Here is a 14,826-nt window from a genome sequence, read left to right as displayed (position 1 = left end):
TCACTTTTTTTTGGCCTTTCTTTTAGGACTTACCCGGAATCTACAAAAAAAAAGATGTGTAGATCGGCCAATCAAATATACTGATATACTAAATACCCGATAGTATAAATTTCGACCAGTGAAATGCCCTATAATACAAGAAAATCTGATCCAATCTGAACAGATTCGGATCAAATTTTTTTTTAAATAAAAAAAAAATTTTTTTTTAAAAAACCTTTTCCTGGACGAACGGACGAAGCCGGACGACCAAGATTTAAAAGAACGAACTAGGTAAGTTCGTTTCTTTTTTTGCTATTTTTACTTGAGGGAACGTAATTAATGGTTCCCTTCTTTTTTAGTAGGAAGCCTGGACGAACGAAGCCTAACGACATGACCAGGATTTAAAAAAAATGAACGAACTATGGTAAGTTCGTTCCTTTTTTTTAAGTTTTTTTATTTTTACTTAAGAGAACGTAATTAACGTTCCCTTTCTTTTTTTTTTAAGGAAACCTGAACGTGAGGCGAAGCTGAACGACCAGGATTTAAAAAAAAATGAACTATGGTAAGTTCATTTTTTTTTTATTTTTTTATTTTTACTTAAGGGAACATACTAATTAACGTTCCCTTTCTTTTTTTAGGAAACCTGAACGTGAGGCGAAGCTGAACGACCAGGATTTAAAAAAAGAACGAACTATGGTAAGTTCATTTCTTTTTTTTGTTTTTTTTTATTTTTACTTAAGGGAACGTACTAATTAACGTTCCCTTTCTTTTTTTTAGGAAACCTGGACGTAAGGCAAAGCTGAACGACCAGGATTTAAAAAAAAGAACGAACTATGGTAAGTTCATTTCTTTTTTTTGTTTTTTTTTATTTTTACTTAAGGGAACGTACTAATTAACGTTCCCTTTCTTTTTTTTAGGAAACCTGGACGTAAGGCAAAGCTAAACGACCAGGATTTAAAAAAAAGTTTAGGAAACCTGGACGTAAGACGAAACTAAACGACCAGGATTTAAAAAAAGGAACGAACTATGGTAAGTTCATTTTTTTTTTGTTTTTTTTATTTTTACTTAATGGAACATACTAATTAACATTCCCTTTCTTTTTTTTAGAAAACCTGGACGTGAGGCGAGGCTGAACGACCAGGATTTAAAAAAAAGAACAAACTATGGTAAGTTCGTTTCTTTTTTTTGTTTTTTTTTATTTTTACTTAAGGGAACGTACTAATTAACGTTCCCTTTATTTTTTTTAGGAAACCTGGACATGAGACAAAACTGAACGATCAGGATTTAAAAAAAAGAACGAACTATATTAAGTTTGTTTTTTTTTTTGTTTTTTTTTATTTTTACTTAAGGGGAACATACTAATTAACGTTCCCTTTCTTTTTTTTAGGAAACCTGGACGTGAGGCAAAGCTGAACGACCAAAATTTAAAAAAAAGAGCGAACTATGGTAAGTTCGTTTCTTTTTTTTGTTTTTTTTTTATTTTTACTTAAGGGAACGTCACAGGTCGAAAAGTGAAAAATCAGGCACCAATCAGTGCCTGATTGGCATTTTCGCCAAATACCGTCACCAATCAGGCAATTTGCTAACTTTTGATCCAGTGATCAGAAAAAGATGAAATATAGCTCATTGGAATCGTCTCAACAAGACGAATCTAATGGTAGTAAAATCGCATCTCTAGGATTAATAGTTAATAAAAAATTAAATAAAATATAAATGATACATTTTCATTTTTATATTTTACTTAATTTTTCATCAAGTATTAATTCTAGAAATGCGATTTTACTACCATTAGATTCGTCTTGTTGAGACGATTCCAATGAGCTATATTTCATCTTTTTCTGATCACTGGATCAAAAGTTAGCAAACTGCCTGATTGGTGACGGTATTTGGCGAAAATGCCAATCAGTCACCAATCGGTCACCAATCAGGTACCTGATTGGTGACCGATTGGTGACTGATTGATGCCTGATTTTTCACTTTTCAACCTGTGCGTACTAATTAACATTCCCTTTCTTTTTTTTAGGAAACCTGGACGTGAGGCGAAGCTGAACGACCAGGATTTAAAAAAAAGAACAAACTATGGTAAGTTCATTTCTTTTTTTTATTTTTTTTATTTTTTACTTAAGGGAACGTACTAATTAACGTTCCCTTTCTTTTTTTTAGGAAACCTGAACGTGAGACGAAACTGAATGACCAGGATTTAAAAAAGGAACGAACTATGGTAAGTTCGTTTTTTTTTTTTATTTATTTATTTTTACTTAAGGGAACATACTAATTAACGTTCTCTTTCTTTTTTTTAGGAAATCTGGATGTGAGGCGAAGCTGAACGACCAGGATTTAAAAAAAAGAACGAACTATGGTAAGTTCGTTTCTTTTTTTATTTTTTTTTATTTTTACTTAAGGGAACGTACTAATTAACGTTTCCTTTCTTTTTTTTAGGAAACCTGGACATGAGACGAAGCTGAACGACCAGGATTTAAAAAAAGGAAGGTCTGAACCGATCTGTTAGGAGCACTAGCCCCTAAACAATTCCCTTAATTAAAAAATACAAAAAAATTTCCCTAACGAACTTTTAGAAATTTCTATCAAATGATACCTTTAATTAAAAAATTCTCAAAAAATAATTTTCTCAAATAAACCCTTAGAAAATTCTTTATCAAAAAATGCCCTAAACGATCCCCTTAGTTAAAAAATTCTCAAAAAATAATTTTTCCAAACGGACTCAAAAAATTTCTCAAAAAATCTAAAAAATCTAAAAGTTTCTTAAATAAAATCCCTATTAAATATTATTCAAATGGACTTTTAAAATTTCTTAAAAAATTATTTATAAAAGTTATCTAAAAAATGAATTTAAATAAAAAATTTTAGTTGAAACGGATTATAAATAATACAGTACGTTATACAAAATAAAAATCTTAACGTATTAAAATTTACATATCGGATACCTGATATGTGTAAGATAGATCAATACCCGATATACATATCAGTGACTAATAGTTTAGATATCAGGTACCTGATATGTAAAAATACCTGATATTTATCCGATTAGCCACCGATATATAGGTACCTGATATGTACCCGATAGAATTGATTTTGACCAGTGCTACTGAGCATTATTTGGCTTTTATTAGGTAGTACCGACCAGCAGACACAGCAAATATTCGGTATCATTTTAGTATTGATGATACCGAAGAAACGGAAACATGCAATGTTGAATTATGGAAAACAGATTTTTTTCCTGAAAGTAGGGATTGTATTATTCCAGTACACAACATTCTTTGCCGATTTGTGCCCGCTAAATATAAAATTTCTTCTAACCGCAACGTAACTGAATATTTAGCGATAAATCCATTAAATCGCAAGTTTCACATTCGGTAATTTACTAAAAGCTACAGAATTTTTCTTTACAATAATTGTTTAACAAATTTTATGGAATTGGTTATTTAATAATAAATAATACGAATAAATTGATTTACAATAAAATTTGACGAATCTTTAACTTCAGTGTTTTCTTATTTTACTTATATGTCATTATTATTTATTGATATTAATTAAAATTAATTAAAAAATCGGTTAAAAATCGTCAAAAAAGTTTTAAGTTGATCGTTGTTATTAATAAAAATCGATAAAAAAGAAGTATTGGTCGATTTATGGTTTTTTTTATGTTACAGCTCAACCAAAAATCGACCAAAATCGACCAGTTGATTTATGCCAAAATTTTTCCAAATTTTGTAATTAGCCAAATGTGTGACGAATCACGTGACGATGATGACAAACTTTGACGAAAGGTATTAATGCCGAAAGAAATGATTTCGACCAGTGGAAGCATGCCATTTTTGGTCTTATTTGCTATTTTTAGTGATATTCATGGGATTTGCAATCATATGGTCAAATATCAAACAGAAAGTCTCTGATGAACTCTATGCACGTGCCATTAAAATTGTCAATGATGATACACCGGAAATAGAAAAGACCTTTACTGAAATTAACGATAGGCTCACTGCAAAAGTTAACGCGAATATTTCCAATTTTAATTCATCATTCACTGCAGAAATCAGTAGAATTTATGCCGAAATCAATGGTAAACTTAATGCAGAAGCTAAAAAGATCAAGGCATGTGATGATGACTTCAGTAAGGAGGTGCAGAAAATTCTATCAATGATCAACAACGTGACCACAAGACTTAATAATATCGAAGAAGCCTGCTGTAATGATTTTGCCTCAGTTAATGCTTCTATCGATGCTCTCCAAAACGGATTAATTCAATATTATGCAATTGCCAGAAGAAATCAGCCAGTCTAAATCGACCAACAAAGTGTACCAAACCATTCTGAAGCATCATCTGAAAGTTCATCAGTTCAGGCACAATAACATTCAAGGGTATTAGCTTAACTATCTGGACTCAATTCAAGGAAATTTTTGATAAAATTAAGGCAGAAAAAAGGTTTAACTTAGAAGAAATGTGTCTTCATGTAGCAATGGAAATTCATGAATTAGGTGGGAATATTAAGAAAGTTACGGTTCAAGGGTTTTATGAGAGAAATATCAAGAAGAAGGATGGGTACATTAGTACTTTAGGTGATATTTGGTTTATGGTTAGATAATAAACTTAATGTAGTTAATAACATGGAGTAGTGAGAAGGAACCGCTATATTTGGCTTAGGGGCTGGCGGGCATTAACTTTTCGTGCTTTATTAAATGAGATCTACTTCAATCATTTTTTTTTATTCATTTTTTACTTAGCCAGCCGGCATCTTTCTCATGTATTACTTTACAAAAAGTTAATAAAGATTTTATTTTGAATTCTTAAAACGTGTATGTTTTAAATTCTCAAATACTTATCGTTATATTTATGATTATGTATAATTGATAGTTTCCTCGTGATTGTGATATATAATCACGTGCATAGTGCATGATCGACATTTCTCATATATATAATCCCAAGGCCCAAGGCAAAGCTTATCAAAAAATTTACTCCCGCTTTCTAATTGATCAAAAGACAATGTCTAGCAAGTGGTGTGCTTACTTTAGTGAAACCGAACCTAAAGAATATAGTTTTCTTAACTTTTATAAATACCGTTCGAAGCAAGTGGACTTTACTTTCTCTTTTCAGAAGGAATCCTACAAACTGCAAATGGATCTCGATAATCTCGAAAAGGATGGCTCGGAAGAATCGAAGAAAACTTCTAGTCTGCTAAAAAAAAATTTAAGGCAAGTGATTCTTTTTTATAAATATTCTTTGTATAAGTGATTCGCAGAGGGAGCTCTTATAGCTACGGTGACAATGGAATGCTGTCTACCTTACGGTCGGAATGTCCGCTATTGGAAAATGGAACCCATACAACTACGGTGGACAATGGAATGCTGTCTACCTTATGGTCGGAATGTCCGTTGTACCTGCTTTCCGCAGTGTACTAATTCCACATGGACCAATGAGGCCATACTTTAACTAATCATATTAATTCTTTATTTTTAGGGCCATCGTGATACTTTTTGCAATGTCAACGCTTTTTGGAATAAAATTGAACTAAATGGACAGCTACAGGATCAGTTACAGACCGCAGAGGTTATAATTTACTTGTTGCTCCAACAAAGTTCGACACTATATTAATTTATTTCTTTTACTGACTACAGATTGAAGCTGTTAGTTCGTTGATAAGTGTTTCCAAAAAAACCTTTGCAACAACAATTAGAAACGTTCATTCGGCAATCGAAAATGTTAACGATACATTGGTATGAAATACTGTTGATAATAAACATTTGTATACTTTATTAATATATTATTCACAGACAATAACAGGAACAGAAAATCCAAAAAAACGACCAGAAGAAGCAACTTCCCCTGTTATTACACCTCCTCCCAACTTTCACGGTCGTTCTCCCCCTCCATCCTATAAAAGTGGAGATAATTCTTTTGACGCCGAAACATCAACCGAGGCCTCTCCCTCTCCAGTAATGTTTTTTTGTTTTGTCTGTCGTATTATGTGTATAAGCTCGTTCGTTTCTAATCTGTATTGACTGACTTTGTATTTCTGCAGGATGAGATAGACACTTTCTTCCAAGGTCCTCCCAATGTTGTTAAAGATGCGTCTAGAAAGCGTAGGTCAGTGAAAGGTACTGGAAGTAAGAGCGTCAAACGAAATAAATCAAGTAAGAAAATTGTTGTTGACGCGGGCAATCATCTGGTTCCTCTATGAATATACAAAGAACATCCACTATTTTTAACACCGATGATGCAATCGTTGATGTTGGACAAACTACCTGTGATGAATCAGAATCACCCGTCAAAGCAGAAAAAGCGGAAAAAGTAAGTTTTTTGAGTAATCGACCACAATTAGCAAGATTTAAACATTAATCGGTTAATATTTATCAGTCAAAAACGATATTCTCATGGGGACACGTTGTTGACAAATTAAAAATTTCTGATAAATCGGATCATGATGTAAGTATTGAAATATTATAGGTATAGTAAGCATCCATTAATCATTGATTTTTTTTACTTATAGTGGTTAGCCAACGGATATAATATTTCTAAGGATTTTCGTGATTTCCAGATGAGTACGGTTGAATGATTGAAAAATGATCTGACACTCTCATATGCGACTGACATTGATGAAATCCTGTAAGTATCTTGTCGTGCAGAATTGATTGATATTTTCAATTTTTAATTTTTATACAAATTGCAGATGCCTTTCATCAATCATTTACGTGAAAGAGGATAAACTGGAGTATTTAAAATGTTCTGAACAAATTTGGCAAGATGCGTTACCAAAACCTTTGATTCCCTCAGAATTGCCAGTCAGTGCTCAGTTAAATATTATGCAATATAGTAGAGTAAGTCCTTTCTCAATATCAGGAACATTATAATAAGTAATAAATGAAATTAATGAATGGCTTGATTTGTTTCCGTTTATGCTTAGTTTCTAACGGATAAAAAATTGCTACGAGAGAAATGGTGCCATAACTGGACTAAATGGGAACATTCAATGACCGAAGAAGAAAAGAATATTTTTGAATGTGTCCAACTCGTATCAAGAAACTTGTAAGTTTTAGCAATTATTCGTTTTTGTTTGTGTTGCTAATGATGTATTGTTGCTATCTATTCTCCAGCTTTCTAAATATACCGTCAGATAGTATTGATAATATTATGGACAAAGACACCTTTGTTCACAAATATTGCCATTCGATGTTGGAAGAAATATTCAATACAAGTAATCTTAAACTCGTGTGGTAAGTGAAATCCTCATTAGTGCAACTATGCAATGTATACGTATACTTAGTTCCTGAATTGGTGAATCAGGGCCAATGGAGAATCTGACAGTTCAAAGAAACGACGGAAGTCTGATAACCATAAACATGGACGGAAACCAGATTTCCGGGTTCTTTTCAATAAAGAAAGTGAAATTATATTCGGAGAAATAAAACCTCCACGTGCTACTAATGTAATCGTAAATAAAGCGTTAATCAAACTCGCGGAATTTATGAAGGGATCGTTAGATTCATTGCACAAACAATTTGGGTATTCTCAAGCTTCTGAAACCTTCAGAATTATTATAAATGGTAAGTTAATGTAATTTTACTACAGCTGATCCAAGTATCTTCAAGCTAACTAGACATAAATTTGGTCAGGATGTTGTATTAAATGTTTCAGCATGGATATACCCTTTGATGGCTTATATCGTTTCAAGCAAATTGGTAAAATGCTGTTACCCACCGAAAACGCAAATTTTTTAACTATAACTTCGGTCATAGAAAATTTATATAGCTTAATGGTGAGTTTGTTAATTATAATGTCTGTCTATTTTTAAGAAAGTCAGTATATATTATAGCTATTATTTCTTTATTAGAAAAGAGTTGAACTATGATTTATAGATGAATTGAATAGACCAACAACACCTACTGGCCTGTCCTATCATAGGGATTCGAATACATCTTCTCATCTGGTTCACATCCCAGTCTTGAATATTCCACCTCCTGTGACATTGACTGAATTTTACTAAATTATAAGAATGATTAGTAAAGGCAATGTATTGCGTTATAAGTTTTCTCTGTATATTATCCATAAAAAAATGATCGACATTACAATTTGTGATTGCTTTATGTGCATGTAATATAAGAACCTAATCCAATTTTAAGGGTGTGTCCCAACCTAATTTAATTGCGAGAGAATCATCATTTGCTTTAGTAAAATCAAAGGCTACAAAATTCTGATCTCGCAAATGTTTGTCAATTATCTTGGATGCTTTTGTTGGATCATCTGTATATTGATTATTGACGCACAATTCTGCATATATCTTCACGACTTCCTGAGCCTCAAAATAAAGCTAAGTGTGAAATATTATTTCTGGCTCACATATATGCTTGATACACCCTGATGTCGACCACTAATAAAATATGGAACAATCCGATCCTGAATTTTTTTTGATTCAACACAAAAATCCTTGAAGACTACAACCGTATTCCTGTCTGAAGAAAATTTAGTTACGTCTGGAATTGCATCCGCTTTTAATGCACGAAATGTTACATTCTCCTGATATGCTTTTAGGCCCTTTGAAATAATTTATAACAGTTTTTCACTAATACCCTTTCCGATTAATACTAGATCATCATTTTTGACATATCGCTCACCTTTCTTCTCCTTGTATAAATGTTGAATTTTATTACCAAGAAGAAGATTAAGAATAATATTGGTTTTTTCACTATCTGATCCACCGCAAATTAACAAATGAAAAGGAAATGCGGGACTTGCAGAGTGATTCATATTCTTTGAATTTTTGGTCTCGTTAAGATGGTATATATAATACTCCATTTTTCTCATTTTGGTTAGGCTGAGCATGAAATTACTATATCAAAAAAATAAGAATTTTAATGAAATACATGCAGTTTCGTCTTTATTCTATAAGGCCCAGTTCTCAGAGATGTTCTGAAATAACTATGTATGGGTCTTCGTAATTAGACATACCTTAGGGCAATCAAATTCTTTTCGCATAATTCCTTCTCAAGTTGATCCTGTGCTTGCTGTTTGATGAAATTATTTGGGTTCCCTCTATGAAAGAATTCATGATATTTTTTATGTTATACGTCTTGTACTTCGATAGTAAAGCCATATTCATAATAGGGAATATCGAGTTCTACTCCATTTGGATATTCTTGTGTCTTTAAGAAATCAGGCCTACGGATTAGTGAAGGAGAGCCAAGGTATTTTGTTAAAATTTCATGACATAATTTTTCTCTTTTGTATTTAGGGTAGAATGGATACCAGGTACTTTGATCTTTAATAGTATTAAGTGTTGCATGCCATATATGTCCTTTAACACATTTCCATAATAGATTTGAATAGTTATTAAAATATGAGGTAGAGAGACATTCACCATTCTGGCTAAATGCGATTTGCTTGGCTTGATCAATATCACAAGCATATCATCCAGAACAATGGGGATGCCATGAATTTGCATTTTTAATGCTATTAAGTGTTGCATTCCATTCATGCCCTTTAGAACAATGCCAATAAAGCTGTTGTGATATTAATGTATTTTTCAGAAAGATATTTCACATTTCTACTATATGCAATTTTTCTAACATTTTCAAGAGTATGTTTAGATACACTACGACCTGCACAATTTTTTTTCATGTGCAATATTTCTGGCAATATCAATTGTGCAAGGATTCCTATGCGAACATTTCATATACCAATTTTTTTCATGTATAACATTATTATAAGTTACTGACCACTCATGCCCATTAGAGCATTTCCACTGTAATACTTCTTTGGTGGCTTTACATTAGTTGGAAAAGCATAGTCCGCCTCTTTCTTTGGCAATCTTTTTAGCAATTTCAAGACGAAATGGATGATGATCTGCACAAGTAGAACACCATGAATTTTGATTTTTATACTATAAAGTGTTGCATAACCTTTGGAATAACACCATTTTAAAGGAGTCTTGCTATTAATATACTTATCAGAAAGACAAAATCCATTGCGTTCTTTAGCAATTATGCAAGCAACATTCAGGGATAATTTTAATCACATTGAGAATTAGTAAAGTTTTACATATATTCAAATCAAATAAAAATGAATCTGATATTTATTATAATATACCGTACTTGTTACAAACTGATATAAATCACTATAAATCACTATAAACAATATAAATCACTAAAGACACTATTTTATCGCTTAAAGATTTATAAAGATGAATTTAGATAGTAATGCCTACTATAAGCTTTGTTCGCCTGATCGTGATGATAAATATAATGAGATAATAAAAGCAATATACTTTTTACAATATAAATATGATAATGAAACACCAGAAATGTGGTACTCTCATGTTCATGGTCCATTTAGAAAAATACTTGAAGAGAACCCAAAAATATTTTCTAAGAATGGATATATTCGCATATAACCATGTATGCAAAGTTTTATGAAGATGGTAAAGCATCCTAGTGGAAATCTAACAAATTATATATATTATAGTGTGTGTGACTCCCTAGTATTCATCCCTGAAAGGCTTATAGGTGAATTTCTCTATCGAGATGGCCACTTAAAGAGATGTATTGTTAGCAAAGATAATCCAATTGAACATGTAAGAAGAAAAGAAATTCTCCAAGCTATTGATAGGAGGAAATTTCAGATCTGGCAATATAAACAATACATATTACAAGAAGAGGCTAAAATTAATCGTCTTTGTCTAGAGCTTTTCTCCCAATCTACCTCAGACTCAGAAAAGGATAAGTTGGCATCGGTATCATATGATTATGATACTCGTTCAGTCAGCTATGAAACTTACCTTTCAGCCAAAGCAACTATAGCAGAAAATACTATGCCAAGTGCTCCAAAATTCGAGCCAGCTTGTATTTCTGTTACCTCTGGTAACCAAGAAATGATTCCACTAACTTCTTATCAGTTATCAAATTGCAAAAGTGATATAGGTGAAATATTTATTTCATCTCGGTATGCAAAACAGCCAAAAGGCACTGCGTTGAGATTGAGGGATGGAACACTAATCATGATTGTTTAACTGACTTGACTGATTCTGAGAAATATTCTACATTATAAACTATTGCTTTTAACTGAAAATTAATATTATTTAGCCAAAGGTGCAATGTATAACTTATTCTTTATTTTTTTATGTTAAATAATCTGCATACATGATCGCCTAATAAAATTGGTTGAAGGCGCTATACATAAAATGTATCACCTGCCAAATTTTTCAGATTAGTCCTTAACCCAGATCCCAGTTAAGATCATGTGCTTTCTGAAGATTGATATAAATTGATTTAAGGGGTTCTTCCATTCTTTTTTATAATTACAAAAAAAGAATGTCATTTTGCAGATCACACCCAAGACAGAGAAGAACATATGAAGAACATAAAGTTGAGCTGGAAGAAGAGAACTATCATCTTCATAGTGAATTGCAAATAGAAGTTGATACTAATCGCCAGAATGAAAGACGAATTAATCAACTGAAACGGGATTATACCCGATGTGAGCAAGAAATTCAAGATCTCAATAAGAAGATAGAGTGCCTTGAAAATGTTTTGAAAGAAGAAATAGTAGGGTTAAAATCTGAAATCTCTACCCTAAAAAGTCAGCTATATAAAGCTAGGAATTATGTGCGAGATAAGGGAAATATATTTCTAGTTTAGAAGAGCAGTTAATAGAATCTGAGGAACAAGTTAAGAAATTGCGATGCCAGATCAGAAGCATTTCATCGCGAAAAAATTTGCCTGAATAAGGGAATTCTCTAGACTTGTATAATTCTGATGATAATATGGCCACAATCACAGAGCTAGCAAATGCTATAGATGGTTATATATATGTGGATAATCGAGCAACAACTAGGGATATTCTTATAGACCAAATAAAAAAAGCTACAAGACAGATACGCTGAAAAGAAAATAATTTGCATCAGGATTTAGTCCGTGAGCAACGAAGGCATTATGATGCAGAAGCTAAGCGTGATAATGAAATTATACGAAGGCAACTTGCTGAAGGTAGGATAACTAATGTTATTGGTGATCTCCATCAATATCAAACTAATACTCAAAACCAGGTAAATAGAATGATAGGTAATATGGCAAGAAAACAAGCCTGTTGTAACCGAAGATATGGGATAGATTACATAGAAATTAATGTTAGATAGTGATAATTAGTTAACTGAAAATATAATACGGATAAATAATTAGCCGAAGGATAAATAATTAACCGATAAAATAATATTTATAGTTTAGTTTAGTCACGAGATAGTTATATGATAATACATCTTTATTTTCTTATTATTCTTAAATTTTTATTAGTAGAAAAGTTAGAAATAGTAGAAATAATTTTCTTAAAAATGTATAAATATAGGTGGGATTCGATAGGAATTCCGCAGTCAATTTTTGGCTCAAATAAAATAATGTTAAATATTAATTATTAAAAGTTATTCAAATATGAATATGCTCATTGTACGCTTGAGAATTAATTAATATTATATTATAAGTCCAGAGAAGTAAAGTAAGGGAAATTATCCCAGTTTGATTATTATATGAATTGTAGTAAGAAGTTAAGAGAACTCTCGCAGTTTGTAAGAAATAAAGTGGTAATATTTGAAAGAATAAATATTACATAAAGAATAATATTTTGGGAATATTATGAATGTAAAAGAAAGAGAGCGAGAAGTTAAGAGAAAATGAAATCTAAACCAAGCATAATATTGAACTGAGTATGAGTTTAATCTGCTGATATGTGGCAGGTATCGGTGACACCGTATAGGTGTGCTGATACAAGAAAAATTTGCCTTACAATTATTGTATTAGGAAAATGCCCACCACTTACAGCGAAGTAGAAGGGATATAGGTCTATATATGCTGCCCAAATTATTTTGGAATGCCATAATTCATTCGGTTTATATATAATTTACTATGTAAAGTGCCAAAATAATTTGGGATGCCATAATTGAATTTGGGATTTTACTTATAATTACGGCAGTCCAAAATAATTTGGGTGACATGTATATATAGGTCTGTTAGAAGTTAATCGAGACAGGCTCTATGAACGATACGAGAAATGGAAAATAAGACCTAAGCAGAGCGCCAGAATAATTTAAATTTACAGAGACAAATTTTGGCGTTTCAGAATAATCCACCTAATCAAGTAAACATGGCAGGAATACCTCATCCATATTTTGACTGGGATGATAGTATCCCAGACTTTCTTGCATAACTTAGACTAGACTTGCAGAATCGAGAAATAGATCTAAATGATAATGCAGCAGGTCCTCCAATAGGAAGAGATAATGCAATAGGACATTTAAGAGCCTGTATATATGAGAGGAAGGACTTTAGAATGGTTCGATGATGAGATTACTACAAAGCAGAATTGGAAGCTAACTAACTTACTCGATAATACAGGGCAGGCTAACTTAGTTGCAGTAAATGGGCGAACTGCAGTACAAATAGGAGTTAATGCATTAAATGAGGCTGTTGGCCAACCAGGAAATGCAATAGTCAAGTTAAGAGCTGTAGAAGATGCTTGGAATGAAGACTGGCGTATAGCAGGTGGCTGTTCTACTAATGCTCCTGTAAATGCACCAAATGCTAATGCTAGAAATACAGTAGTTGTAGCTGGTATTCGATTTGGTCAAGCTATATATATGGTGGCTAAAAATTCATAGAAGAGGAACTTCGGGATTTGCCACTAGTCGAAATAAGGCAAATCAGCTAAAAATCGGATATCTGATTTTAGGTCAAATTACAGCTGAAATATGTCCGATTTTTACAAAAAAAATATATTCCGATTGTTATCTGATTGACTGCCAATCAGATGTACTTCAGAACTTAAATCGGACATAAATCAGAACTAAATCATACTAAATTCGGACAGTCAATCAGATGTACTTCGAAACTTAAATCAGACATAAATCAGAACTAAATCATACTAAATTCGGAAAATTATTATATATAGAAAATTTGATTTAAATTTATTATCGTTATATATTAATTATCAAAAATATTTACGAATAATACATGAAAAAAAAAATTTAAAATAAATGTAATCGATAGTTCCACTTCATTCAGCTAAATCATCACCGGCTGCACTTTTTTGACTATCGATTAACACCTCTTCCGTTTCTTCACCATAGTCTTTATCTTTGTCGAAACCACTTCTACTATCGATTTCCGTATCATATATAAAATCCTCTTGCTCAACATATGACCATTGTGGAGCATCTTCAGGATGCATTCGGTCGAAGTGTTGAACTTCATCATCATACTGGCGAAGTTGTTATAATTTTGCCATTTGAATATCTGCCGAATGTGAGTCAATGACGTTTCGAAGTAAATTTTTTAGCTAAAAAAGACAATATAAATAAAATAAATACAAAATAAAGAAAGGAACAAGAGTGATATATCGAAGTATAAATATCGAAGTATAAATATCGAAGTATAAATATCAAAGTATAAATATCAAAGTATAAATATCAAAGTATAATAAATATCGAAGTATAATAAATATCGAAGTACAGTCAACTCCCTCTATAGTTACTCCCGTTATAGTCACATTCTACTATATAGTCACACCAGTTGAATGTTCAAAACACTTTATTATTAAAATCTATCCTATATAGTCACAATCTATCTATAGTCACTATCACACCTATCCTCAAAAATCTTATATTAAAAAGAACTGTTTATAATCACAGTTATATAAAGAATATATTAAATAACTTGGCATCTAATAATCGTACAAAGATGTATCATAGCTTGTTAGAATCGTCTCACTGAGACGAATCGAATGGTGGTAGTTTTATCCTTTTACAATCACTGGCTGACGAGTTATTTAACAAAATGTTAAACATCAGCATT

The 14,826-nt window shown here is 31.9% G+C and overlaps 5 protein-coding genes across 5 annotated transcripts; all 5 read left to right on the top strand.

Annotated features, from left to right (window-relative positions):
• Positions 1-389: 389 nt before the first annotated feature.
• Positions 390-975, top strand: OCT59_000894 (uncharacterized protein; the record flags this gene model as incomplete). Its single annotated transcript, XM_066139193.1, has 5 exons — positions 390-403; positions 485-541; positions 618-675; positions 757-767; positions 897-975. 5 exons carry the CDS (start codon positions 390-392, stop codon positions 973-975), a joined length of 219 nt encoding a protein of 72 aa, XP_065988619.1.
• Positions 976-3,846: 2,871 nt separating this feature from the next.
• OCT59_000893 (uncharacterized protein) lies at positions 3,847-4,281 on the top strand (the record flags this gene model as incomplete). Its single annotated transcript, XM_025310059.1, has 1 exon — positions 3,847-4,281. The coding sequence occupies one exon, from the start codon at positions 3,847-3,849 to the stop codon at positions 4,279-4,281; it is 435 nt and encodes a 144-aa protein (XP_025186693.1).
• A 1,010-nt stretch (positions 4,282-5,291) lies between these two features.
• Positions 5,292-6,442, top strand: OCT59_000892 (uncharacterized protein; the record flags this gene model as incomplete). Its single annotated transcript, XM_066139192.1, has 7 exons — positions 5,292-5,390; positions 5,456-5,545; positions 5,614-5,712; positions 5,770-5,931; positions 6,018-6,082; positions 6,187-6,286; positions 6,353-6,442. 7 exons carry the CDS (start codon positions 5,292-5,294, stop codon positions 6,440-6,442), a joined length of 705 nt encoding a protein of 234 aa, XP_065988618.1.
• Positions 6,443-10,172: 3,730 nt separating this feature from the next.
• On the top strand, positions 10,173-10,997 carry OCT59_000891 (uncharacterized protein; the record flags this gene model as incomplete). The annotated part of the gene is made up of 2 exons (XM_025329346.2): positions 10,173-10,297; positions 10,454-10,997. The coding sequence occupies 2 exons, from the start codon at positions 10,173-10,175 to the stop codon at positions 10,995-10,997; spliced, it is 669 nt and encodes a 222-aa protein (XP_025186690.2).
• A 2,289-nt stretch (positions 10,998-13,286) lies between these two features.
• On the top strand, positions 13,287-13,634 carry OCT59_000890 (uncharacterized protein; the record flags this gene model as incomplete). The annotated part of the gene is made up of 1 exon (XM_066139191.1): positions 13,287-13,634. One exon carries the CDS (start codon positions 13,287-13,289, stop codon positions 13,632-13,634), a length of 348 nt encoding a protein of 115 aa, XP_065988617.1.
• Positions 13,635-14,826: the final 1,192 nt, after the last annotated feature.

Source organism: Rhizophagus irregularis, chromosome 1 (assembly GCF_026210795.1).
Source record: "Rhizophagus irregularis chromosome 1, complete sequence".
NCBI lineage: Eukaryota > Fungi > Glomeromycota > Glomeromycetes > Glomerales > Glomeraceae > Rhizophagus > Rhizophagus irregularis.
Note: the sequence above shows the minus strand (reverse complement) of the source record. Positions and strands in the feature narration are given on the sequence as shown.